General features: G+C 37.9%; 4 protein-coding genes across 4 annotated transcripts in view; all 4 read right to left on the minus strand.

Annotated features, from left to right (window-relative positions):
- The window catches only part of LOC145783615 (kelch-like protein 12), a 2379-nt gene extending 1112 nt beyond the window's left edge, over positions 1-1267 (minus strand). Inside the window, exon 1 of the mRNA XM_082595506.1 lies at positions 1-1267. This exon is cut by the window's left edge and continues 1112 nt beyond it. Coding sequence (XP_082451632.1) covers positions 1-1267 — 1267 coding nt within the window.
- Positions 1268-3323: 2056 nt separating this feature from the next.
- On the minus strand, positions 3324-8469 carry LOC145782743 (uncharacterized). The gene is made up of 6 exons (XM_082594502.1): positions 8305-8469; positions 7712-7768; positions 6788-6906; positions 6069-6324; positions 5415-5596; positions 3324-4260 (listed from the first exon to the last, which is right to left on the minus strand). The coding sequence occupies exons 1-6, from the start codon at positions 8375-8377 to the stop codon at positions 4051-4053; spliced, it is 897 nt and encodes a 298-aa protein (XP_082450628.1). The 5' UTR covers positions 8378-8469; the 3' UTR covers positions 3324-4050.
- Positions 8470-9638: 1169 nt separating this feature from the next.
- LOC145782742 (uncharacterized) lies at positions 9639-13898 on the minus strand. Its single transcript, XM_082594501.1, has 5 exons — positions 13764-13898; positions 12734-12955; positions 11713-11982; positions 10598-10745; positions 9639-10357 (listed from the first exon to the last, which is right to left on the minus strand). The coding sequence occupies exons 1-5, from the start codon at positions 13795-13797 to the stop codon at positions 10111-10113; spliced, it is 921 nt and encodes a 306-aa protein (XP_082450627.1). The 5' UTR covers positions 13798-13898; the 3' UTR covers positions 9639-10110.
- Positions 13899-14132: 234 nt separating this feature from the next.
- Positions 14133-26679, minus strand: LOC145783312 (sodium- and chloride-dependent GABA transporter 2-like). The gene is made up of 12 exons (XM_082595158.1): positions 26562-26679; positions 23515-23646; positions 22329-22596; positions 20571-20703; positions 20073-20207; positions 19582-19685; positions 19111-19204; positions 18367-18510; positions 17677-17805; positions 16183-16386; positions 15249-15419; positions 14133-14998 (listed from the first exon to the last, which is right to left on the minus strand). The coding sequence occupies exons 2-12, from the start codon at positions 23585-23587 to the stop codon at positions 14900-14902; spliced, it is 1554 nt and encodes a 517-aa protein (XP_082451284.1). The 5' UTR covers positions 23588-23646; positions 26562-26679; the 3' UTR covers positions 14133-14899.
- Between the last annotated feature and the right edge of the window lie 386 nt (positions 26680-27065).

Consider the following 27065-nt stretch of genomic DNA (forward strand, 5'->3'; position numbering starts at 1 on the left):
CTAGACCTTGCTTTGCAACTTTCATTGAAGGAACAATGTTCCAACCACTTTGGCGAGGATCATGATGTTCAACTGAGTTTAAGTAATTGCCATTCCCATATCCACCAATTGCATATATTCCTCCGCTGCTAGAAACCAAGGCAAAGTCATAACGTCCTTTATTCATGTCATCAATCCTGTTCCATTTGTTCTCGTCAATGTTGTAACATTCTCCAGATCGTAGAGCGCCCAATACCCATTGTCCACCACAACTGTAAATACAATTATCGAAAACAACTGAAGCACCACTACATCTTATTACATTTGTAGAAGTTAATTCCTTCCAACCTGATGCCTGGTTGTCCAAGTCTAATGCTTCTACTGTATTGGTAGGGTGCTTTCCACTTATGACATATACTTTCCTTTTGTGAGACACAACTGATCCCGAAATGTGATCAAACAATGTGTTTGGAAGCACGTTTGATTCTTTTTTGATGAGATTGTATTTCCATGCTTGCTTTTTATTAAACATGATAAAAAGTTCATCTGCTTTTTGTTGCTCAACAATAGCTTGATTGTTTTGTTGAACTCGAATTCTGGAAAGAGTTGTATGAAGACACATTTTCAGACATTCTTTAGAATTCACGATCAGTTCTTCTTGGCTGACAACATCTTGCAAGTAATCCAAAGATAATTTTTCAAGTTTCAATGAACTGAAAAGCTCAGTCAAGTGTTGCTTACGTGCATCGACGTCATGTTTGATCCATTCAATCATTCCATGGAAAACAACTTCTTCAGACGTCACCTGTTTATCTTCCATTTCAAATAATTCTTTCAAACCTTCAAATTTCAGTTTGTTGAACACTTTTTCCTTGGTTAGACTTTCAAAGTTTTGTGCAATCGCAAAATCTGCTTTTTTTACAAGATTGTCAAGATCATACAGCTTTGCATATGATCGAATATGGAGACAGTTTGTTGCATCAACTTCCTCAAGTAAAAACTCCACACAGAATTCCTTTAAGTGGGGAATCTCCATGTAATTAGCTGCTTCTATTAAGTTGTACACATTCTCACTTGTGATTGTGATGTCACAAGTATAAATGAAGTTTAAAACAGCTTCAAGTGTTTCTTCAGTCACTCCTTGGACATTTCCTTTTCTTTCATACTTTTCCTTCATTTCCACAGAAAACATTTTAGAGAAAAATATTGAGAACACTCCAAGGATACATTTGTGTCCAGCAAAGTCATTAGATCCAGCAGTTAAAGTGGCATCACAATAGTTTTTCATTTTGATTCTGTCATTGTTCAACATTATTAAAATGTCTAAAGCGTGATTACTTTTATAGTTTTTAGATTTCATTGCAATTTCAATGTTAACAATTTTTCTGAAAATATACAAATATCTCATTACACGTAAATGAAATTTGAACACAATAAAATAATTTCAATTATTTCTCTGTTTCCAATATATCCTACTAACTATTAAGCAAATCTTGCCTGTGTAGTTCTAGCCTAATAAAGACAGAAACATGGAAAACGAAACAAAGAATTAACCGCCATCGAGTGTATTGAAGTAGACTCTAGTCTAGAAGAATGTCGTCACAGCGCAATAAATGATTAAATAGGATAAAAACGACGGGTATTTTGTTGAAAAAATAGTGATACTACATAAATAGAAAAACAAATTGTTTTTGATTAAAGTGATTTAATTTAATTGCTTTAATTTGCTTTTGGCATGGAGCATTTTTTTGTGATGTTAACAGTATTCATTGCATAATTTCGCGTTTATGTTGCTAGCTGATAACTAATTAAACTCCGCCCTATGAACTGCAATCACTTTCTCCACTTAAGTCTCTACGAGTCTGTGAGCGAGCAACTCCGGGGACTGAAATCGAGACACCTGTTTGTACAGACCAAACAATTCTTGATGAAAACCGCTGAAAACCAATCTATCTTGGGCTACCTGGGCAAACCACCAATGGAGCTCAGAGTGGAAGAGGAACTCCTCAAGACTCCAAAGTTTCATCTCCGACTCCAGCTCCTATCCAATGGGAATGCTTTTGCCAAGGAAGGTCAGGGTGCCGCTCAAAAATCTGAACAATCCTGTCTTAGACAAAAGAAGAAGTTTTTTTTAATTTTTCCAAAAACACAGTAGGCCCGAAGAAAAACCCTGTCCCAGTCCCCTTCTATGACCTAATACCCAACTCATCAAGGCAAAGCTTGTGACATTAATTTGCAAACTCTGCGATAAACTTTACATAATTGAAGCGTTTGGGCTCTAAACTGTACTGTTCGCAACAATCTTCGAACTGTGATCTGCACTGATATAAAAACCACAAAAATTAACGGAAAGTAGCGGAGACACTTAATTTGCGGCATAGTTTAGGCATTGTCCTATCCTGGATATATTTATTAAAGGGACGTTATGTTGAAAAGCAAAATGAAAATGCTCTCCCAACTTAAAAACTCCTGCCAGCGCCACTGCCCAGAAAAAGTATCTATGAGTAATCAAGCATTGATGATTATGCCCAATACACTTATGGCTACTAGTAGCTTGTTTGACTGACTATGTGATATCCATTTCAGAGTTTTATTTATCCTTTCTATATTTTGTTTTTACTGCAAGCTTGTAGATAACTTTAAGCAATTTGTGACAAAACCACTGTTAACTAATACAGATATGCAAGCACAATATGTTGCTTGGCTATATTGTGAGAAGCAAACATAAACGTAATGGTTAATTACGGCTTTTCAAGATATTTAATAAACGTTAAACAATTCTTCAACAATGAAGTATTTCAATTATTTCACAGTCTGGTCAGTCATGTATTTAAACATTGTTACTATCCACACAGCTGGGTGCCAATCAGACTATCCACTTGTGAACAAAACCTCCAGTAGTTTTGGGAAAATTGTGATTTGGTCTGACGAAAAAAATTCCCATTATCGTTTATGGTGTAGGCTACTAGGTTATAGGCCTATCTCTATGCAGCTGTACTGACACTGTCTGCTTTGCAAGCGGTGATAGCAACACATAGATGATAAATACAGCGTTACATGGGAACACACATTATTATTGTTGTTACAAGGGCTGCTCGAAACGAACTTTCTGGTTCAATCGAAACGAGCCTTTGTAAAAAATTTAGGTCGAAAAAATCTAAAATAGTTTAAGCTCAAACCAAACGAAATGTTTCTCAATTTTGAAGCGGAACTGAATTCTTCACATGAAAATCTATTTTCCAACAAAATTGATGTGAAAATATTTGTTTCAAATCAGCATAATTATATTTCAGTCTTACTCCTTTCTAGCTGATGACACAACGCTGATCTACCCGCGAGCATTGTGTGTCGCCCAATATAACAATGAGGCTGACGCTAGCTATGAAGACAATACAATGGGTTACACACATGAAAACAGTAGTCAACTGTGGAAAGAAAAGAAATGCAATCCCAGACAAGATTGAAGAATCTAATTATACCAAGGTTTTATTTGTCACAAACGGATTGAAAACTTCACAAAGCGATGATGAAAGCGGGAAAGTGACGACACAATCTCTTCCTAACAATTAGAGTCGAGTAAGGTTACCAGCGAATCTGGTGAGCATAAAAATATTTCTTAACTCCACCGTGCTTCAGTTGAGGTTACAGAGTATTGAAGCTGGATTTTTAGTGCATTGCTTCCATCACTTGCAACACAAAACCTTTCTATGAAGTTTAAACTGTGAAAAAATGTTTACAATAAGAAATGAAGTTGAAATACTTTCAGTATATAACGAAATACAGCAATCGTATAAAACTTTTGAGAAAAAAAGTTGGAAAGAGTGTAGCCTATTCAATTTGTTTTTCAAGGATCAATACTTTTTTGCTGCGACGATGTAAATACGACAACATCAAGCAGGCACGCAGACGTTGTGGCTTCCACTTCAATACAATTCATACGTACTGTATTTCTGTTAAAAGCATCGATTGTGTGCTTCGTTGTGATGTAATACATGATCTCACTATTTGTGATGACATGGAGATTGAAGAAGGCACTGTGTACAATCATAAAGACGCATATGCAATAACAGGTCACGTGCAACCACATCGACGAATTCGAGTCACACGTTCTTTTCGTCCGTCGCGATTCGTGTATGTGACGTCATGGACACGCACTGGTGCGCACGTGACGTCATTGGTTTCAAGTGACATCAGACACTTGTTGCTGCCGTTCTTCTTTGATCTGACGACGCAGCGTCCTATTGGTCCGCACGTTCCTACGCAACGTCCGACGTCAATCACCTGCAAACATCACGCAAAGTATTTGTTACGTTTGGACTTTCTGCGATGGAAAAAGTTTTGTTTTCAATGACAGAATTAAATTTTATTTCAGGAAATGTGCTTTGAGCGATTGCTAGATAACAATGGATAACGGTCATTGTGTGTACGCTCTGCACGATGTTAATATTTATTTAAAAGCATGTAAATAAAAATCACTTGCACACTTGTTCAAAGTAGCAGCAAATGCAATTTAAATCTATTAAACTTTGAACAAGAGTTAATTAATTTTGTTATGTATGCAGTGCCGGATTTACCATGGCTGAAAGGATGAAGCCTAGGGCCACAAGATTTCGGGGCCTCAAAATTGATGTAGGCCTACCACGTATATATTTAAAAATGTTTAAACGTGGCCTATATTTCTGGAGAAACGTTCACCTAATAATAAGGTGGAATTTTTTAGCAACCAGTTCTAATATAGTAAAGTAGCTATTCATAAACAGGTCGTAATGCAAATTAAATTTCTAGTGTGTTTTTTTCTTATGGAAAAGAAATATGACACAAGTTAAAGGTTACGTTTTTAATTGTTACTTTGAAAATGGCTTGACTGTTACTAATCACTGAGAAAATATCTGCAAACTTTTAGCAAACGATGTTAGTCAATTATTTTCTTTGACTAATATTTCCTATTTTACAATAGCCGAATATTTCACAAAATATTTACAATCAGATTACAAAAATTGGATATCTTCAAATGGTTAATTTCAACAATTGCTTGCAGAAGCGTAGTCAAGGAGAGGAAGTTGCCCCATGCTACACCGTTCAGAGCTAAAAGCTAGTTTCACTAAGTCGAAATTGGGTTAAACCAGACTATTCCCGAAAGACAAGGTTGAGGTACAGCAAGTAGAGATTGAAGCACCCACAAACTTAGATACACATGACCTGACATGCTCTGACCTCTGATGACGCCGTTGGTTTTGATGAGATCTGCTCTGACTTGACATTATCTTGTAGTTTGAAGCCAGTTATAAACTAGGCTACACTAATGCTGAAAATACAATCTTACTCATTCAAACATTGAACAACTTAAGTCTATTCTGTCCAAAAATTAGCGTGACAGAAGCATATTTCCAGAACTTTTTTGTATTAGGTATTGGCAATTGTTTAATCAAACTCACCTTCGTTTGTAGTTTTTCTTCTCGGTTCGTCGTCTCCACTTTCTCAGTAACTGCCAAATTGAACTGTTGTCTGTAGCACGTCAGCTCGCACCTGCAATCGGTCACTGATTGGATGGTTATCACACCGTTCGGCCCGCTGATTGGTTGAGGAGTTGTTCGTGTCGCTCTGCACGTTTTGCTACCTAAAAGTTATCGCAAATAATTATTTCGCTGTTTCTAATTAATCAAGAAGTTCAACTTTTCATTTGCGGTACAAAAAGCAGCATCGGAATAAAGTACAAAGCATTACAATCAAAGTTCATTTGAACAATTGTTTATCAAAAATTCAAAACACAATCAATTGCTTGCTGGGTGGTGCAAAAATCACTTGGTGCAAAAATGTCGCGTTGGGATTTAGGAGAGAGAACTGCCTGTTAGTGCGGAAAAGTACGGACGGCAAGTCATATTATCAAGGACTGCCGTCTGTAGCCTAAAAACCATCCCCTGGTGTAGAGGTCATGGTCTCCATTGAGGAAGATTTGAAACAATGGCAAACTGACGAGTATTTAACGCGACAATGCGCGATAAATTTGACAGCGTGGTCAGTATTCATTTTTGATATTCCGAACTCACTTCCAAACTAAAGAGTCAAAGCCAATTTCTTGGCGTTCTTACTTCTATCTCCTCTGCAGCCACCAATGCATTCTCCAATGTCAACTGTAGCTTCGTACTTTGTTCCAACAAAGAACCGCTTCAACTTCGGATTGCGTTCGCATCTTTTCGGATACTTTCGGCAAATACATTTGTCTATGACGTCAAAAAATTTTGGGCCACGATTGAACGTCATCGTTTCCACGTGAACCAGCGAAGGTGTGCAAGTCGCACGCCCTCTAGCGTTTTCTATACGACAAGTTTCTTTTGCAGAATCAACCTAAAAGCAAATATGAAAAATTATCAGTTTATGATAACTCGTTTGTCAAGTGTCAAGTCAAGTGCTTAATGCTTATGTAGCTATCGGACATCCAAACGTGCAAGTAAATGGGGCAAAAGTTTGACCCGCTTCCCTGGCAAACTATTATCCTAAAACTGTTTCCTTTTTTGCTTGTATTCTACGTCAAAGTCAAGCATTTTAGTATAAAAATATGGCTTTTCGTTTTTTTCGTTTGCATCTTCTCATGGATCAAGCGGTTTTGACTGTTTATGAGTGATGAGACAGTGGCGGTGACTCGGTTGGATAATAGGAAAGGCATTGAGCAGTCAGTGGATAACTCATCATGGCTAACTTGAGAACCCATTGGCATTCATTTCATCTTAGCTAACCCTTCTGACCAAACCAACGTGAGTCCAGCTTGTTACCGAATAAATCTAAAGCTCAAGACAATCCTCAATCTTACCTCTCGTCGTCGGAGGCGGTCTAGCACGCTGATGTAATTATCACTCTGGGGATGATGGGAGTCGCCACATGTGGCGCTACAGCGGCCCACGTCCAGCTCAGTGGGATGCCCGGTGACCCCTGAAACATCAGTAGTAAATTAGATGCGTCACAATGTATTATTGTAAAAGCAGCAAATAACAAAAGTCTAAAAATGTCATTTGTGAGCAGTCTGTAATCTGTTCAGTGTATAACTTTTAGATTTAGGATTCCATCCCAATATGTGAAAATGAAAATAAATTACTTGTTCACTTATGACACTGTCTGCTTTGTAAAGCGCTGAGGAGCGACGCATTCTGCGATAGATACAGCGCTACATAAAACACACATTATTATTATAGCACAGCGTTCTACTGCACAAACTGCCTTAGTAAGATCATAGTCTCACAACCATTCGAGCAGTTTATGCCATGAACCCGGGATACTAAATCCGATCGTGGTTAGCTTGGTGTGGACAGTTCGGTGGCCACCTCTTGATTATCTTGTTGTTTTTACTTGACTAAGGGCTCAATCCTGTTGTTGTTTATACGCTTGAATATAGCGTTGTTATTTCTGTTTGCGTTAGGTATTCAGCTTATTATGTGTATCTATAAAATATTATGTAATTAATTTAAAAATAAACTACTGTATGTTCTACATACAAAGAAAAGTTAGGTTAATATTAACTGCATTGATATAAAAAATATTCACTATAATCTATCAGCCTTGACAACAGCTTTTAGACCGATATACGATCAATGCAATGAAAATCTAAAAAGTGTAAATCAAAAAGAAATTGCTCAGAAAGTTTGCTGATTTCCCATAATTAGTTTATAACGCTATGGCCAACTTAATTTATTTCTATTGAATTGTTGATGTTCAAACAGGTTATGAAAAACTCACTCACCGTAGCCTATGACGTAAGAATGAGGTACTCTCCGGCAACAACCGCCAGCTTGTTTACCTATTTGTTTGGGAACAAACAACACAATTAACATAGAACAATGACATGCAAATAATAAGCTAATTCTAATGGGTTATAAATAGTAGGTCACATTAGCACAGGTTGTTTTTGAAAACCACGGAGTGTGGTGTCGGTGGCACACCACTTCATTAAAATCAGACCGCACAATAAAGCAATTTCATCACCTGGAAGTACAGTACACTTAGGTTTAAACTTAGAAGGTAATATGAATAGCGAATGATCGCGGTCAAACAGAAGAGAAGCATATCTGCTATCTGCAATAAATAGCAGCAGGGTCATCCCAAGTCAAATCGAAAATTTCTGCTTTTATTGGAAAAGTTAGTTGGAAAATAAAATTGTTGACGCAATCCAATTATCTCTACCAAGCGTATAGCTTACACACAACAGCAGGCACATAAAAATACATCCAGGCAACACAAATGTGTTTTGACTAAAGAAAGTAGCCTACTGCAATTAATTGGCAGAGAGTTTCCGACTTTTACTGAATCTTTACATTTAGTTTTCATAATACTTACTAGAACTTTTTGGTTCTCCTTCTTTGCACAGAAGAACAATGAAGACATATACGAGGATCGAACTTGTGAGCATACTCTTTGGTGTAAAGCAAAACTATTTAACTAACACTCAGTTGAACTTAATGATATCTGTGTCTAACCTTGTTTTACGAAAAGCCTATCCTACTATTTCCTGGAACTACCTGTTGAATGTGAAATTTAATCGCGATTTCTTCTTTTAACGAGTTAACTTTCTCAAACTATCAATGACAGACCTGCCGTCTATCAACATGGACTGAGAGGCGTCTGTGATGTCACATGAAAGAAACAAGAAGACTTCAGGTTGATCACAATGGATCTAAGTGGCGAGCCAGGTCCAGATGATTGTTCGAACAATTGGTTAGGGACCAAGGCGCCGTCTGCTCTTCTATCCATGTCTCGTTTTTCTACTCTCTGAGGATGATTTTATGTCACTAGACGTTTAACAGACATTAAAAATTGGATTGATTAACGAAAATCTAAAAAGCTTCTTCAATTAATTTGAAGTTGTTATTCTTGCGGTTGCGTTGGGTTGAAAACTTGCTGGAATTGTGACAAAATAATTAAATATATTGCGTAACAGGTAAGGTTTGTTAGTGTCATTATCATGTGTATAGTTTTTATTTATTGTGACCGAAAAAACCAAATCCTTGTTTGTTGACAACAGTCGCACTTAACTCACGCGTCTCCATTGTGGTTCGTGACGGCCATAAACACTTGAAATTTTACAAAATATTTGGTCGCTGTCTCCGTTCATAAGTGAAAAGCATCTTTTTGGGAGTCAGTCGTCACTAACAAACGAAGAAAGCAACTTTATTTTTAAACTCTCTGATTTTTGGAAACCATTATTGCATCATGACCATCAGAGTTGGAAAGTAATTTGATTTTTGACAATCTTTTTATTTTCGTATTGTTTCCAGTTAAGTTTTATCTTTGGTCTGGGAAAGATTCTTTTGAAACTTAATCATGGCAGTTTTACATACTTTTAAATAGTACAGGCTGAAATTGCTTTTAAAACTGGCCTTCATGTTAAATCACCAAAAATCCTCTCAGACGCCTCAAACCTCAAGAAATAATTTTGGATGGGAAACGCATTTATTGAGTTTATTTTATGCTGAACATAACCAAACGCAAGACGGTGTGTCAGATAGGAAGCGATCCTTCTCTGCAAAAGCCCTCATGGCTGTAATACTTCATGGCGTACAATACTTCCTACATATTAACAAGACATGTAATAATTTGGCATGCAAGATTCTGACCCTACATAAACTATGTTTGATTTAATATCCAACCAAGCATAAAACAGCAAATGAAGAATAGGACTCGGTTTATTCTTGTATTTTCAATATAACATAAAGTGGCACAATCAATTCTGATGAGTAAGGTAAGATGAGTCCCATACTTGATCCAAGCATCTGGGGATGAGAAGATAAGGTTCTCATTATACTAATACATATAAGTTTTCATGGTATTAAGCCTTCGGCACTAACGAGAGTAGGGTGGTCAGTTCCTTTCTCTCGGCTACTTTTCCTTCAGCAACTATGCCCATCCAATTTATTAGACCTTGGAAAGAGGTGAGCGGTGTTTTTCAATAACCAACTTAAGCCGGGAGTCGAACCAGGATTGCATGAATAGAAAAGCGAGCGCCTTATCCGCTGCGCCATCCCACAGCTATTCTGATGAGTACTTTTGTATTTCCAAGGAAAGTCGTGTGTACATTGCAGCTCCTACTTGTGTCAGAATATACAGTAGATTTGCATCAATTTTCAAGTATAACTTCTCATCGAATCAAATATCAAACCTGGACTGGGTATCTCGACAAGTGGAACAGTGCCTCGGCTTTTCGTTCAGTTCCAATACCCTCCTATAATATTGTGGAAGGTATTTCCTGTCAGATATCTGTGCATCTTTTATCACATCCTCAGTCCGAACAATAAGCCCATCCGGAACTTCTCTTTCATTTCGGTTCGATAACTCACATATGGAGTCGCTACGATGAAACCTAGACGAGTCTGTCACGCCACTTTTGTTGCATCTGGAAAATATTTACTTGTTTTTCTTAGTAAAGTTTGTGGGTCTTTTCCATAAGCGTACTCCAATAAAAATCTTTTCATTAAATTTAGTTTATGTTTTTCATTCATATTTTAACCCCAACAGTTAGTCGCACAATCTCTCAGAGCGAATAAAACTTTGAACAATAAATAAGATTTAAAATGAGCTATGCATGACATCTATCCCACTTAAAGTGTATATTGCGTACACCGCGTGGGCCTACCTGTGCCTCAAGCTTGCCCACGTCACAATGGCGCTCAATATGACGAAGACAATGAAAAGAACAATGGCGGTTGTGTAGTTGACAGGGAATGTATTGTTTTGGTTTTCGAATTGCAGAAGCAAGTCGTCTGTCATCAGAGAGTAATTGCCTAAATTAAGACAAAAAAAACGGACAACACTAAAAGGCGGAAATGTGGAAACGCGGAAATAAGCGTAATAACTTTAGAATAAAAACAGTCATAGTATTTAATGATCTCACAATTGCTTCTAAATAATAGCTTTCAATGATATTTCAACATAAGAAAATGTTCGGTATTGAGTTGTGGCTAAAAATCGCATTTCCGCCTTTTTCTTATTTCAATAAATTTCATTAAATTTCGAAATTTACTCCAATAACTGTGGAATTAAAACAGTCAAAGTATTTAATGACCTCACCATTGCTTCTAAACAATATCTTTCAATGATATTTCAACATAAAAGTAGGTTCGGTGGTGAGTTGTTGTTGAAAATCGCATTTCCGTCTTTTTCCATGTTGCAACATTTCATTCTTTCATGATGAAGTTATCGCTATGTTAAACAATATGGACGCCAAGATCGTACTTCCGCGTTTTCTACATCGGCATTAAATCGCTACTTCTGCCGACAATACGCCATTTCACGCCCGGCTTATTTCCGCGTTCCGCATTTCCGCCTTTTAGTGTTGCCCAAAAAGAACAGTTGTGTTTGCAATTAACCTTCAAACGCAGTACAATGAGGAAAATTATCACTTTATTTGCTTTTACGGATTGTTTAAAAAATTGGTTTGAAAACAATTAACATTAATTTAACCGTCAGCTTTTTTTAAAATCTCATTTTGGAGACTTATTATGTAGTCTGTTTTTTATATTATATACTCCTTTTGGTAGGTAAAATTTACCCCAGGAAGGAAATTTACCCCGGTTAAGAACCCTTAACAGATTTTTATATAGCGTTTTGTTTCGTTTTGTGACGTGCATGGTGCTAGGTTTCACATTTTCACTTCAACATTAGTCAATTGAATTCTTGCATTTGTGGATGTAAAAACAACCAAACCAGGATTATTTAATAAAAAGTTGAGAGACACAGGGCAACTCTTACCTGGGATTGTAGTACGGTCTTTCAAGCAAAACGCGAACACGTAAGAGAGCTGGAAGTTTGTGAAATAAACCAGTTTGGAAGGGGGCCGGAACTGGGGGACGGAGGACAGGGACACTCGGATGGGTTTGTGAATGGGGGTGATGTCTGCTCCCGGACATTCTTCATTTTTAAGCTCATCTAGACATGGAAGTGACTGACTGCCAATGAGGACAAACTTCTTACACAACCCTTCCGACCCAAACACGATTCCGCGGTGGGGTAAAAGACTGCCTGGGACAAATACATAAAAGGCTGGTTGGTTGGTCTTGAATCTTTATCCTCGGACTGGCAAAGCCTTGATTGATTATTCCTGGTTGTTTTGCACTCTTGTAGAGGCTCTTGACACAGGGCCGGTTGACAAAGATTGACAAAGTAAAGTAATAAATATCTAATAAATAAACTGATTAATAATATTGCATCCACCCTCAACATGAAGGCTAAATCATGGCCTGTATAATCAAAATTGATTGATGATGATTGACTATATATGTATGTATAAGACCTTAAGGTAGAAATAGTGGCCTCCTGTCTGCAGTTAATATACTGTGTATAAGTATCCAAATAATATATATTAAAATAATAGGCCTATACAATAGATATTTTATTAACATTTACAAGCTCAACAGGGTAATTAGCCTGAGTAAACGCTATTCAAACTATAACGAAATTTATAACAGAACAAGTGCAAATGTTTTCGGCGGAACACTGTGACTTCATCAAAAAAGATCAACTACATCTGAAAATATAAAGTTAACATAACCTATATAGGCTGCTGTGTCTGAGATTAAAGTAGCTTACTAGACAACAACTCTAACTTTGTAAACATTTTAATGACCGTCTGTGGTCACACCTCACACCAGCATCCCTATGAAAATGACTCCACACGTTTTGGTAGAGAGAAAATTAAAGACAAGTTTTAAATATTATAATTTTTAGTATCTCTGAAATGTCACACAAGTAGCACGTGACTGGTTTGCTGTACCGTCCGGGAGTTGGATTTGGTCGTTGTTGTCATAAGAAGCAAGGTAATTGAATTTGACGATGAAGATAAAATCTTTGTTCGCTGTAGAAGGAGAAAAAGTCCACGAGCATCTTTGACCGTCAGTGTCTTTCGTGGCTGGAGGAAGATAGCTTATTTCTCCGAAGTTTCTTGTGATGTCAGTATTCTCGCATTGTGCCCTCACAGTCTCACACAAGCAAGTGTCTAAAAAATTTTTTTTGACAAAATCGTCTCAAGCAACGTTTTATGAAAGAATGCTACGTACTCGGGCTTTTGAAAGGTTGCACTATTGCAACACAACTGTCTGCCCTGCAAAGCGCTGAGAGCTACGCTTGATGCGATAAAAACAGCTCCTAATAAAAATGTATAATGTTCTTTAAAAAACTGTCTGTTACAGTATTTCAATACAATTGTCACATATAAGTCACTTTAGAAATGAGAACAAGACTTAACTGTCGGCACAAACACAGAGAGGAATTTTTTAAGAATAGGAATCTTTATCCTCGGAATGGGAAAGCCTCTTTGGAAGCTTGTAGGCCTATACTTGTAGAACCTTTGAAGCATTGACGCAAGCCCAGTCATTGAGAGAAAAGCTTCCGCTGCCTGCAAATTATGCCAACCACCACGTGTCGTTAAGAAAGAGCTGACATTGAAATGCGTTGTTCAAGTTCATACCAAAAGAGATGAATTAACATTTCTCAATCATTTCGTCTTTGTTCACGTACTCGAGCTGCATCGCTTTGCAAATTTGGAAGTCGAAACCAACTGAGTTATTAGGCTGAATTTTAGGACAAAGTAAATTGAATCACACTAAAAATTATTAAAATTGGTTGGCCAAGCAAATTCTAGAGTATGCGGACGTTGATGTGATACATGCAACAAAGATACCACATTTGGATAAAAAAAACTTAATGCTTTCACAACTTGTGGCTGGTAGTTTCAGCAAGAATTTAACAATTCCGCCTGGTTAGAATAGTCTATATAATTGAATGCACGGATATTTCTTACTTACGCAGTATGAGCACTTTCACCAAATCAATGTTCATTCCATTTTGTTTGATGGTAAACTCCAGAGAAGATGCTTTTGAGTTACCACAAAATAAAACCAGATAGAAATTTGAAGTAAATCTCAGTCATGCCTTGCGTTTTACTTGTAACCTATCTGCTTAAAATTCAATCAACATGTTACCAGAGAGCAATTGTGACGCAAGAAAGAACAAGTAATTACATTTACAGTCCTATGATTACCATATTTCTATTGACATACTTCCTATGGCATGTTTTAAAGTTTACAATTGTAAGCTACTGCGTTACTGGCTGTACAGATGTTTTCCCTTTCACAACGTAGGCTACAGCATCACCCAGCAGAATCTTTATTTTTAAAAGACGTAAAAATACATAAATTGCGCATAATATCATACAACGAATAGAATTATGTTTTGATTTATAAGTTTTAAACAATCTAGTTACTAGTCGCCTAAAACCCTTTGCAGCTTGTTTCAGTCTGATTGGGATCACTAAAAGATTCCTATTCAAATAGAATTTGACTTATAGTTCTATTAAAATAGAATATTCATTGCTAGAATTAGGATTCTATTTGAGAATTAGGATTCTATTTGAACAAAAGCCTTCTATTGATCTTAATTAAGGTGAAATAGCATGTTAAGGTTTTAGGTGACCCAACTTATTTGATATAATTCGCTCTGCTTGGCTTTTTGCTAGGCATTGAGCCTTTTTCTTAGTATTGATAATATTTATTGTTTAAACAATCTGGTTAGATACTGTAAATACAGTTACTCTTTCGTCTGTTGCACATTTTAACGCACAAAACACAACTAATTTTACATAAGTTTGAAGCGCTTCCAAATGCGGCCAACACCAAACGATATGATTGGTGTAAAACTTTTCAAATTCAAAAGCATTATAAGGCTATAAGGCTATATCAACTATAAGGCTGTGGAAGAAGAAGAAGCTTTTTTATTTTGCATTTTCCTTATGTAACTATAAGTGATTTTGAATAGTTATTCGATTTGGGCAACAAAATACAAGCAATGGTTCAAGGCAAAATAGAAAAAAAGTTAAAATTGTTTTCTTGGCTTAGAGTGATACATAGCACTTCAGCAATTGCCTTGTCTCTAAGTACGAAGATCACCCGAGGTCAAGTTGCAGGGTTTCCACTTCTTTTTCATTCAAACCTTCCATCCGCTTTCTGAAATCTTCGGGCTGTTTACAAACTTCGGCGAACCTCTGCAACATTTAAAACGACAAACCTCAATTTGGTATTTATTCGTTCGTAAAAAGTTATAGATTGCTTGCAGTACAACAACGTAATCGGTTACGACTGTGATTACATATTATGGACATTCTGATTAGAGTAATTGCCCATGAACCAAAACGTCAGTCAAATACATTAAAACTGTAATTTTACTGTTTTTTCAAAATTATTTTCATTTACTTTTGGTTTCTTTGCATAAACTAATGTAGTGTTTGTTCAAACCTCTTTGACGCCACCTTTTGCTTTAACGAAAGCGTAAATAGCATAACCAGGTATCCACACGAAGGCGCACAGCGTCATTGACCAACAAATGGCTTGGGCCCAGATCGGGTACTCATAGGTTTTATTGTAGGTCAACGGTTGGTATCTCACCAAGCTGTACACGAATATACTCTGAAAATGATGGAAAAGTTATAATAGTGGTACAATTAAATACGTGAATTCATAAACAGTCCAACTCCATTTTTTTCCAAATTTTACTTTTTGTGCTTTTTCGACTCCTTGTCTTCTAATTCAGTGTTACCAACTTTTTTTTATATCGCGGATCGGCTTTAAAATGAAAAAAGTCTCGCGGACGGGCAATAAGAAACGAAGTTTGACATTTACTTTCATAGATCTAATGTTTATAGCGGTTGAAACATACTTCAAGTTATTAGTATCTTGGCTTTTGAGGGGCTCAACTTTACCGGTAGGCCACTACTTTATTCTTTAAATCTATTTTCTAAAACCATGCGATTCCACTCGAGAGATGAACAACATGGAAGCGAGAGAGAAATTTTTGCAAAAATCTACAAAGAATTCCGCATTTTTTTGGTTAGCATTTGACCAAGTGTCTCCTCCTGGGTCAGCCATTGCTTTGGTAGATATACTTCAGGTTATAAGTGAGATTCCTGCGTATTAATGGATGGCTGCAATTGCTTTCATTGTAATCAATTTATTTTATGGCCGAGGATATACTTTCAACCATCTCAAACACTTAACCAACATTTTGAATGATTAGCCGGTAGCCATCTTTTCGCGACCCAGTACTGAGTTGCGACGATGGTTGAAGACCCTTGTTTTAAATGATAAATAAAAAAACGACCAAAATTTTCAAGCCCAAACATGCAATTCTAATCAGCGGATCACATTAACTTAAAATTAGCTTCACACTTACAAAAGTGAGCATTGGCGTTATAGACATCCAGGCATATTTGAACCAAGCAAACGGTTTAAACTTTAGCATGACGCAAATATGATTCCAGAATCGATTGATGCCGAACAAGTAGCTGATTGTGAGGCACTCGCACACCCCGATCAAGAACACGCACCATCCAGCCCCAGCGTAGTTATCGAACATGTAGAAGACATAAAGCCCTCCCTAGATGTAAAGCAATGCAATTTTCAAAGATTAAAAAATCGACCAAACGAGGCATTAACTGGTTGGTATGTTGGTCTCTACTTCTAAGAAACTTGTCTTTTAGGTTGTATGAGAGGGTATATGCATAAAAAAATGAAAGAGAGTGTTTTTTTTTTTTTTGTAAACCAGTAAGGATTGTTCTAACGAGAAACTCTTAAATGTGACTAAACAATGAAACATTACCTTTTGCTATCTATTAGAATAAATACAAAATAAATTGTGACACTGGCTAATCAGATTGAACTATTCAACACTGAGCCCACATGTGTTCCTCTATATGTTTATGAATGGAAGTATGCTATTGGGATGTAAGATTTTGTGTACAGTATCGCTATAAAATGCAATTAGCAAATAAAGTTATTTCTCTCCCTCTCTTTCTCACTATCATGAAGTATGACGAAATTTCGCTGTGGTTTGTGTCAATCAATCAATTCCCCTTCTATCATACACTGTCGGAAACAGGGTCGTTGGGGGGCATTTTAGGCCCAGTACCAATGAGATCCTCGCGCCCTAACTCAAAACACTTCTAAGAAAACCGCCCTATATCCAGAGACTAAGGGGTGGTTTTATCAAGCTCTCGGGCTAAAGGTTATGGCCTTCTTCCTGGGCCGGGTCCAACGTATCTCTTAAATCTCCATGTCAACGCTACTGCCGGGAATATTATTAGTTGTAATGAAAATCGCTGTTTCAATTTTGATGACAACTTAAAGTGAAATTAATTTTTTAAAAATGATAAAGACAAAAATTTAAAACAGTCTGGCAACCCTCCTCAATCTGACAACGCAAAAGCTGTAGGTAGGCACTTTAACGTATTCTTCTGTACCAAAGCAGTAACGCAAACATGCGTAATCAGAACATTGTGACTACCGTAGAATTGTGACGTTTCCAGCATTCAGCCAGAGAGTTGATTCTACTTTAAACTTTGTTTGGTAATGACAAAAGAAAAAAGAGTTATGATTTGGGTGGGAATCGAGCACACGTCATCGAAATGACTACTACCGCCTTAATCCTCTACGCCAAGTTGTGGACAAAGAAACGTTGACCTAATTTATTTTATATCAAAAATGTTTTTTCTGCTTTACCTGCAACTTCTGATTGGTTCAATGATGTCATATGTCACGCATGATTGCGTTACAGCTTTGGCACAGAAGGATACGTTAAAGTGCCTGGCGCCGGAGTCAGCCAGTAATAAACCGAGGAGTCAGAGTCCTAAATTTTTCGCCCCTCTACTGTCCTGGTCAGGAATATTACCTCAGTGATCATTGTAAGTTCGATGCAGAATTGAACTAACGATACAGCGCCAACAAGGATCTCCCGTCGTTTGAACAAGGAAGGCCTCATGTCTTGTAGGGCGATCACCAGAGTTTCAAGGCCGATGAACTGGAAGTATCAATGTTAGAAGGATGAATCAACGTTAGTTGACGAAATTGTGACATACTTATTTTGTACAGCAACCATGTTTGCGACGATAAGGGCAGTTGCAAAAATAATATTGCAGTGAGATATGTTATGGAAAGTAAAACGTCACTTTCTATTCCAACTGCGCATGATCACACGGAAGATGGGCTACTTTACATCGTTTCAACTTAATTTTATGTTGAAACTATGTAACACCACATCGTGCGCCAGGCAAAACATGTGATATTCAGAATCTACAGCACCACTCAGTTGTAATGTAAAGTTTAGTTTACCAGGTCATAGCCCCAAGAATGGCCGTAGGCATTTCTTTCTAGAACAGCTTACTGCTCATAAACATAAGAGAAATCAAGAACGATAGAGAGGAGCCATAGTCTAAGAGAAGTCAAAGAGGCAGTTTATAGCGCTTAAACAAAACAATAGTATCTAAAAATCAAAATAAAGCATTCAGCAAAAGATGGTATCGAAAATGTGGTATTCGGCTTTTGTTGATTTTTACACAAATTTAAACTTTCTTAGACTTACTTGACTGTCCAATCCCAACAAGAAGATCATGAGGAAAAAGAGAACCCCCCAAACTTGTGGGCATGGCATGAGAGAGACAGCTTTGGGGTAAGCGATGAAGACAAGACCAGGCCCAGATTCTGCCACAGTTTCTACCGTAGTGTTCTGAAGGATATTATTTATAAACAAGCAGAATCGATGTTATGGAAAAAAGAGTGTTCTTCCTGGCATTCAGCAAAAGGCTGAGTACTCAGTAGAACAGCGAGTTACTTGCGATGGGCGGAACACCGTGGCCTGTTATAAATTCTTGCTACTATCGACTGCCGATAAACATACACAATTAATGTTATTACAATGTACGACACTTTTGTTTTAAAAACTGGTAGACTTTTAATAATTTGTATATTTCCCAAAACCTAACAAAGAGTTAATTCAATGGACATAAAAAAATGAAAATTGTTATGAAACCAGGCTGGAAATGAAAATACCTTTCCTAGCCTGCGAACTAACAGGTAAGGAAGCAAACCTCTTTTCGGAAGGCAAGCTATGTATAAAAGACTGCAACTCTATTCTACTGATTGTATGGACATTTGTTGCTGCGGATGCAAAAAGAAAGTCAGATGTCTCTGTTTAGGTTCTCATGCTCTAAAAAGGAACAATAACATGAACCTGAGATCTCCAGACCATAAAAAAACAAGTAATGAAAATTTGCTGATGTGCATAACGTTAAGGCATGATAGTAATAAAACTGTGTGTCAAAGTTACCTGCTCATTAGCCATAAAGCCAAGGATGGAAAAGATGGTGAAGCCACCAAAAAAACTTGTGCCGCTGTTCAGGAAAGAAAAGATGATTGTGTCTCTGCAACAAAAATGTGATGCTGTCAACAAGAAATTCCGCTTGATCCATTATAATGGATATAATTGAATAATTATTCAATCGAAAGACCGTTTTATTGCACATAACGATCGTTGGATCAGTAGGCAACATTGCTGCATCCAATGAAGTATCTCCGGTTTGAGCCCTAGAAGTTATCTCCGGTTTAGTAACGTGTAAAGTGTCATATCTAGAAAAACAACGAAGTCTCACGGCAATCAAGCAACATACCTGTCGACTCACAAGCCACTGAGCTGCTCTTAGAATTAATTTTTTTAGGCTACACTGGTATTGTAGTGAAGGACGCAACAATGACATGCTTCTTTGCAACAAGTCAAATCATCATTAGTTGTCATGGTTACCGGTAACTGTTATGATGGAAAACGTTGTAACTCCCCATGGCCACTAGCATCCCGCTTGTGAGGCAATAAGAGAAAAAGACCTGTGCCGCTGCGTCCACCCAAACCTAAGCAAAAACTTAAGTAAAGCTTTGTTGATTACACGTAATGATTTCTTGGTTGTATAACACAGCCTACTACTGTACTGCAAGGAAGTGTTGTGTGTGCGCCAGTGTGTGTAGTATGCACGAATATGCACTCCATGTTTACTATTCCTACTGTGCACGCTATGCCTATCATAGTGCCATGTATGTAGATTATGTGTTTACAGATCTATACGGTGTATGCTGATTGCGTCGACAAGGTCTGCTTTGTACAGCACCCAGAGCAAAGCACATCTGCGATAGCACTACATGCAAATGTTCTCAATTGTTTTTAGTGTAAAAAACTTGATCTTTATATTTTCAATAATAGACTTTTATTTTTTTCAAAAAATCCGATAGGTTTTATCTCACCTGAGTCTCTCCTAGTTTAGTGATGTTGGGTTTTAAGTAAAAGTATATTCCATCCTCAGCCCCAGGAAGGGTGACCCCGCGTATGAACAAGATAAATAACGCGATGATAGGAAACGACGCGGTGAAGTAAACAATCTAAACACAAAAGGCGGTTTGTGATGAAATAATGCGTGTTCTACTGCTTATACAAAAGCAATGGTTCATAAAAACAATCGTGAACTGAGAATCAAAAAATGGAAAGGTCAAACCTTAAACTAACACAAAATAATGACATCATACGGTGACAAGCTCATGTTTTTTGTTGTCAAGACATTTAAATTCTTCAAAAGGTCTAAAAATTTGCATCTACTGTAAGGTTGGCTTATCCAGCAGCAAAAGGAAACTTCTTGATATTTGGCTTTGGTTAGTTTTAGTTCCAATGACTTTGTTTGAATAAAGTGGCTTAAATTTGCCGACAAACGAGAAGCAAAACTAGTTCAGGAGAAATTGTGCACTCACTTTACTACTCCATGAAATTCCCTTCCACACTGAGAAATATACAATGATCCTACAAACTACGAGGCAGGCGAGCAATTCCATCCGAATGGAACCCAAGTGATGAACTCCGCTGGTCAGACCAAGAATCCCTTTTCTGTAACGTACAAGAATATATCAGCAAGGCATAGCTTATTAAGAAGGTTGGAGTAGCCTATGGGTCCCATATTCAGAGACTGAACTTCGGGGAATGAGACGATTAGGCTCTAATTATACTAGGCCTATAGGCACTAACGAGATTAGGACGTTTGCCCTGCTTTCTTTCTGCAACTATGCCCACCTACTCTATTACATCCTGGGTAGAGGTAAGCGGTGTATCAACGCGAATCAGATTTTCGTTTTTGAAAAGCGAGCATTCTAACCTTTGAACCATCCTACTGCCATGACACATGTTCACCCAAATATACTGTATTTGTGCAGCGGTAAATTTATTGCAGCTAATTATTTACAGTTACACAACTCAGTCTCCCCTTCGGCTGTAAAGCTGAGTGCCCAGCGGTGAGAGCTCTGGTACGGCGCTCGAAAAGGCGCCGGTTAGACACCGCCCAAGAGCATGTGGCTGTGTTACACTTAATAACATGCCTGAGGGTGAATCCTAAGATTGATTTCCTAGCCTTCTCGTACACTATCAAAATGTTTATCTTCAACAGACAAACAGAATTAAAAGTTGCAGTGAAACAAAAAATATTTCAGCAGGAATATCATTGATTGTAAAAGTGTCGTTTTTTACAGTTTTAATGCAGAATAGTCGTGTTTCCGTCGTATTAGGTGCGAAAAAGTGCCAGCTACAACTAACGCACACGTCACAAACTGAGTAAGATGGCAAAACCTAATAAAATTTAAATTTAAGCTGAATGTACAAGGTGTGATGCTTATTGTTTCTTTCAAAATCAAAACATGTATTTAAATTTACTTGAGATAGAGAAACGTGCTATTTTAACAGTCAAGATCATTGAGATAATAATTTGAGGCAATACTAATAAGACCCCCGAATCCCCAAAAACTCCTCTTAACAGTAACTAATATTATCTTCTGTTGGAGGTGCTAACGCGGTAGAGCAAATAAACAGACTCAGTATTTTCTTCAAGTTGCCGTTTCACCTGGATAGGTTCTGGACCTCATAAATCCTTCCTAGTCTGGGTTGAAAAGTTCTTCAAGGACCTCCTATCAGTACTATTGCCTACGTCCTACCATGGCCACCTAAAGATACGGCCTGATTTGTCACATTTTGCAGAAATTTCCAGGTTTTTCTAACTTTGAGCGAACGTTTAAATAAATTTTTCAAAAAATCATATTCTTACGCTTTCTTTATTCTTTTCCCCAGATGACACAATAGGTTTTAACGTTCTCACATGTTGAAAAACAAAGAAAATTTGATTTCGAAGATTTTAGTCAGACTGTTAATTTTCAATAACAGTCTGATTCAGCGTTTTTCAACTTCCTTTTTCTCATTTGCTACTGCTTTCCCAAGGTAACAAAAAAGTTTTATGTCAATAGGAAACCTCAAAAAAGAAAAACATCTTCAAAAATGTCAGTCAAGCACTAGCAGAAGCTGTAATCAAAATCTGCAAAATGTGACAAATCAGGCCGCATCTCCAGGTGGCCATGGTCCTACCTAGGTATACAGTGCAATACTAATTAAGCTTAGGTAAAAAGGTACACATTTTAGCGAGTTTGTGCGATGAAAAAAGTCAATATTCAAACAAAAACAAACACTCTTACTCCCAGTATTCGGTCACAGACGAAACTCTTGTGACGTTGATATCGGAGGTCATCGTAGCATTGATGACGGTTTGATTGACGTCATCAATGGAGGAGGTGTTGCTTCTTCCGTAGACGTAGCAACTGTTTGTGTTCCAATTATTATCACAAGACGACCAGGGCTGCACGGGGTTGAAGCTAGCGATGATGTATCTCAAAGTCCAGGCCAGTATCGTCATGTAATAGGTGTTGATGTTAAACGATATGATCAACGAAGCGTAGCCGATCCCTGTAAACATACATTTAATGGTTATGTCAACATAATAATAACTAAGCAAATGAATTATAACAATTGTAAACTTAATGTAAACAAACTTATTTATTGTTTTTCTGATACAACTTGAGAGTTTTGACAACGATTGTGCGCAAGTTGACTTCTTTCGTGTGTTGCCATTATTCTTTAGTTTAATCTTTACCTCCAGCATTTACGATTGCGCTTTTACATAAGGCTAAGTGGTTTCTTAGAGAATTTAACACACATCTTCAGACAATGATTCTAAAAGGTCACCAATTCTCCACAAGGAGCGATTTTAGATTTTAAATTACAGGTATTCCCTTTGAGCTTGGCTTGGGCGCCATCATGCGACCAACAAATTTGCGTTGGCGTGTCAAAAGATACTGAAGAACCCGTGGTAATCTCACTTATGGCGTAGTGGGCTGAATAGATTTTAGAAGAAAAACAAGTCTGAACCTGATACTGGAGTGAACAAAGCAACTGATAGTCATATGTTTGACAGAACAAGCTATAATAACAATAGTAATAATAATTGCTTTTATATTGGTTTATATATGCACGATCAGCACTTTTGACAAGATGTGTTGCTGCGCAAAAGGCACTGAACATTGTGAGTGCCTTGTATACAGCTCAATTACGACAACATGGTTCGAAGTATTCGACTTATTTGAAGTTCATGACTATTCGAAGTTCGTAACTATTCGAAGTTCATAATTATTCGAATTTCTTTCTTTCAATGATCTGATTAAAGCAGAAACAAGATTTAGTGCCATTTTTACAAGTTCGTTATCACATGACCAGGTATCGAACCTAAGTTTATCCACTTAAAAGATAGAGAAATAAGAATGCGCCGCTATTGAGTTTTATTTGATGATCTGATCCTTGCTGTCTCTGTAAAAGACCATTACTCACCTTTCATCAAAGGTAAAATGTCCCAAGCTCTTGGTATAGACCTACTCGTGAGCTGGCCGATCGCCACTTCCATGAAAAAAAGCGGAACCGCGATGCCAATGAGGAAGATGACGTAAGGAATGAGGAACACTCCTGTGGAAAAAGTTAAATTGAAATGACAATGAAAAATGCGATAAACGTTAATGTAAGGAGCTGGAACTCTTACATGAGCAGTTGTGTTAACGAAGGTTACTCAATTTACGTCAATTGAGAAATTTTGCTGACTGAGTTCGGTTTGAAACTTCTGCTTGCGTATCCATGTGACCTAGTGGTGAACACCTGCCTGACGGTTGACGTTCAGAAGGATGATGGTTCGATACCACTTTGGGGCACGAGACTGTGGCTCGGCAAAACATTTAGTTGCAGGCCAAAATAATTTGGAGCAGTTAACTCGATGAATATATGTCCCTTCGCTGTTTCCTGCGTCTAGCCGAGTTTATTGTTCAGTAGGCTACTTGTGATTAACAGTGTACTGCTGTTGCTATTGACGCAAAGTGTCATTATGATTGGCTCGTCATGTGTTATGCTTGACTTACTGTTAGCGACTTTATAATTTCGGCGCCGCTTTCTAGTTCAGATTATCCGTATTATCTGTTTTATTCTCGTTTGGCAACTGTAAATATGATTCTGCCAAAATTTTATTTTCTACGATTATTGTAGTCATAATCACAACCATGGGCGCCGATCGCTCTGTAAAATTGGTGGGGACATTTACTAGGAAAGGTAGGAAGGGGCGACGAACGAAGCGAGCTAGAAAGATTGGGGTCTGTTCTGACAAACAAATACAGCAGCTACAAGTCCAATGCGATGTAGGCTAGGCTACATATATTTTAATTGTCAGTGTCAGCATTGGACAGCAGACGTCCAAACACTCGGCAACGAGTCTCCGGCGAATTAAAAACGAAGTCCTTGGAAAGGTCATGGAGGTTGATCGAATTTAAAACTGTGTTGTGCACATGGCAGACCATTGCATGAATTAGCCGTTTCTGTGTCATGGTAGATCGTAACCACGTTTTGACACGTCGCAAAGTTGAGAATGACCATTCAGCTGAACACGAGCTGACTGATGAAATGAGCAGAAGTCGGACAAAATGTTCCAATTGCGGAAACATTTGACGAACAGCCGATGGCATCTTCTTGAATATCATTCGAAAATCTTCCACCGACTTGCTATTGTAGCTTACTGCTTTCAAAAGAAGCGTTGTTCCTGTGCAAGGGACTCTGTGTCAGAGAACTCAGAATAATCGTCTACCATTCTATCACATGTGATTGTAGCTTTCCACTAAAGAGTGATTCTTGTAGAATTTTGTGGTCAAGATCGGCCGACTTGAAATAGTCAGTAAGATTTTGATGTGCGCTGTCAATAACTGCAAAATACTCTGACCGGTATTTCATCTCTGGTGTTTGAAGTTGAGGAGGTTGACCAATGACCATGGCCATGTCCATGTTGAAGACGATTTGGGATCTTCTGGGGACGTGACAGTTTCCACGACTCAAGATTGCAATCCTCCATTAGCCTCTCAGCATTTACAAAGACTCAATGAAATTCTTCTTCACTGCGTACTGCGTAGATGGCGGAGTGCAGCACTAAAAAGTTCAGAATCTTCAAGCATGCCAGCTACAGTCACCGTGCAACCTTGCAAGGCTTGAATGCAGACAATGCCGCTAATAACCCAAGCACACTCGACTAGGGACGGTACATTACGGGACGCGCAACTCCGTTGTTCCTTCAACATTAGAAGGGTCAATTGCCAATTTGACATTTTTTTTACGCTTTACTGCAGGCTTGCTTTCAACTAAAAACCTTAAATTACTTTAAAACCAACTTAACTCTTCTCATATAACCCATAAAAAGTAAAATATTTTGTAAATTAGAAAAAAACGTAACCCTTCTAGTGTTGCGGATAAGCCAAAAGCGGATGAAGTTTCGCATCCCTATGATCTACAATCCCTAACACTCGACCCACGAGAAAAAGATTTCAAAAGCCAACTAGCAGTTGTTGCTATATTTGAATCAAATTGACTCACGGCTACTTCCAAGGCTTCCAATACTGACTTATAGGCTAATTCAAGCAATGCTTTTACTGCAGCTGCACTTGTGAGCCATCTTGTTGGACAAATTGGTTTCAGTTTTGATGCAGCCTGAGGCAAAGACTCTTCAGAATAGCCTACTGATTCAGGTACAGGTTCTTGAATTTCCCAGAAACCTTTACGTTGTAAAAAATAATGTAAAAAGATGGGGGCATGTAAAAAGATGGTGGGGACATGTAAAAAGATGGTGGGGACATGTCCCCACTGTCCTATAGGGATCGGCGCCCATGATCACAACCAAATTATTCGCTTATAGTTGCCGCTCGTAATCATCAGCAAGCGTTTAAAAAAAACAAAAAAACAATGTTATAATATGCAAGGCGTTTACAGCTCATGACCGCTCTGGGAATCGAACCCAGGATACAGGGGAAAAATCCCTCAACTAAATGTGGCTCTCTTGCAATATTCGCTATGTTTTTATATCGCATATGTGGTGATAGACTTGCACATCAACAAACGCGTCTGCTCCAACTAATCAGAATCTAGACTCAAGTCGTGATTTTATGCTTTCATACTTCGCACAATTTTTCTTGCTCTGCTTTGCTTAGGCTTGGTTTTAAATCTTTATCTTCGGAATGACAAAACCTCTCTTGCAGTTTTGCATACTAGTAGAAGCTTTGAATCACTGACGCAGGTTCGGTTACCGATAATGACAAAGTGAACTTTCAATAAGTTGGTTCTTGTAGTGTTGTTGCCGGGAAACTATTCCACTCACTAGGTGACGCTGAATGGAGAGCAGTCTTAAAATGCGTTGTTCAAGCGCACACTCCAAGAGTAGAACCAACGTCGTTTGATCTTGAGTCGGGCGAGTAACCACTGAGCTAACGGGGCGGCCGTATTGTTACATGTGTAATGTTGCAAATTAAACGTAATTAAACCTTAGAACTCTGAGCTACAATTCATTTTTCTGCACTTACCTCCTCCATTTTTATAACAGAGATAAGGAAACCTCCACACATTCCCGAGCCCAATTGAAGCTCCAGAAACCCCGAAGATAAAATCAATCTTCTTCTTCCACTTCGATCTTCCCTCATCATTCAGTCCTCCTGCGCTTGTGATTGTTTTCGTTTTAACCATTTTTGAACCTTAGGTTCTAACAGCTAGAGAATAATATCTGTTTTTATAACGCAACAGTCAGAAATTGCATAGCTACATATGCTGACCGTATTAACAGTAGCACAAGTCGTAATGCATTCAAGATTCATCAACAGCATTCAACATATTGTGCTCAATGCAAACACTGGATGTAATCATTTCGCTATCTAAAGTACGCCTGCTTGATAATCTAGTTCCAGGCGACCATTGCACACTCCAACGTGCGGTAGGCCGGAGGCTGATGCAATTTTGATTTGGAATTCTGGTCTAAGTGTATTCAATATATCTTTGAAATGGTAGTTACGAGAATCTAAATTGTCAAAGTG

Source organism: Aplidium turbinatum, chromosome 14 (assembly GCF_918807975.1).
Source record: "Aplidium turbinatum chromosome 14, kaAplTurb1.1, whole genome shotgun sequence".
Lineage (NCBI taxonomy): Eukaryota > Metazoa > Chordata > Ascidiacea > Aplousobranchia > Polyclinidae > Aplidium > Aplidium turbinatum.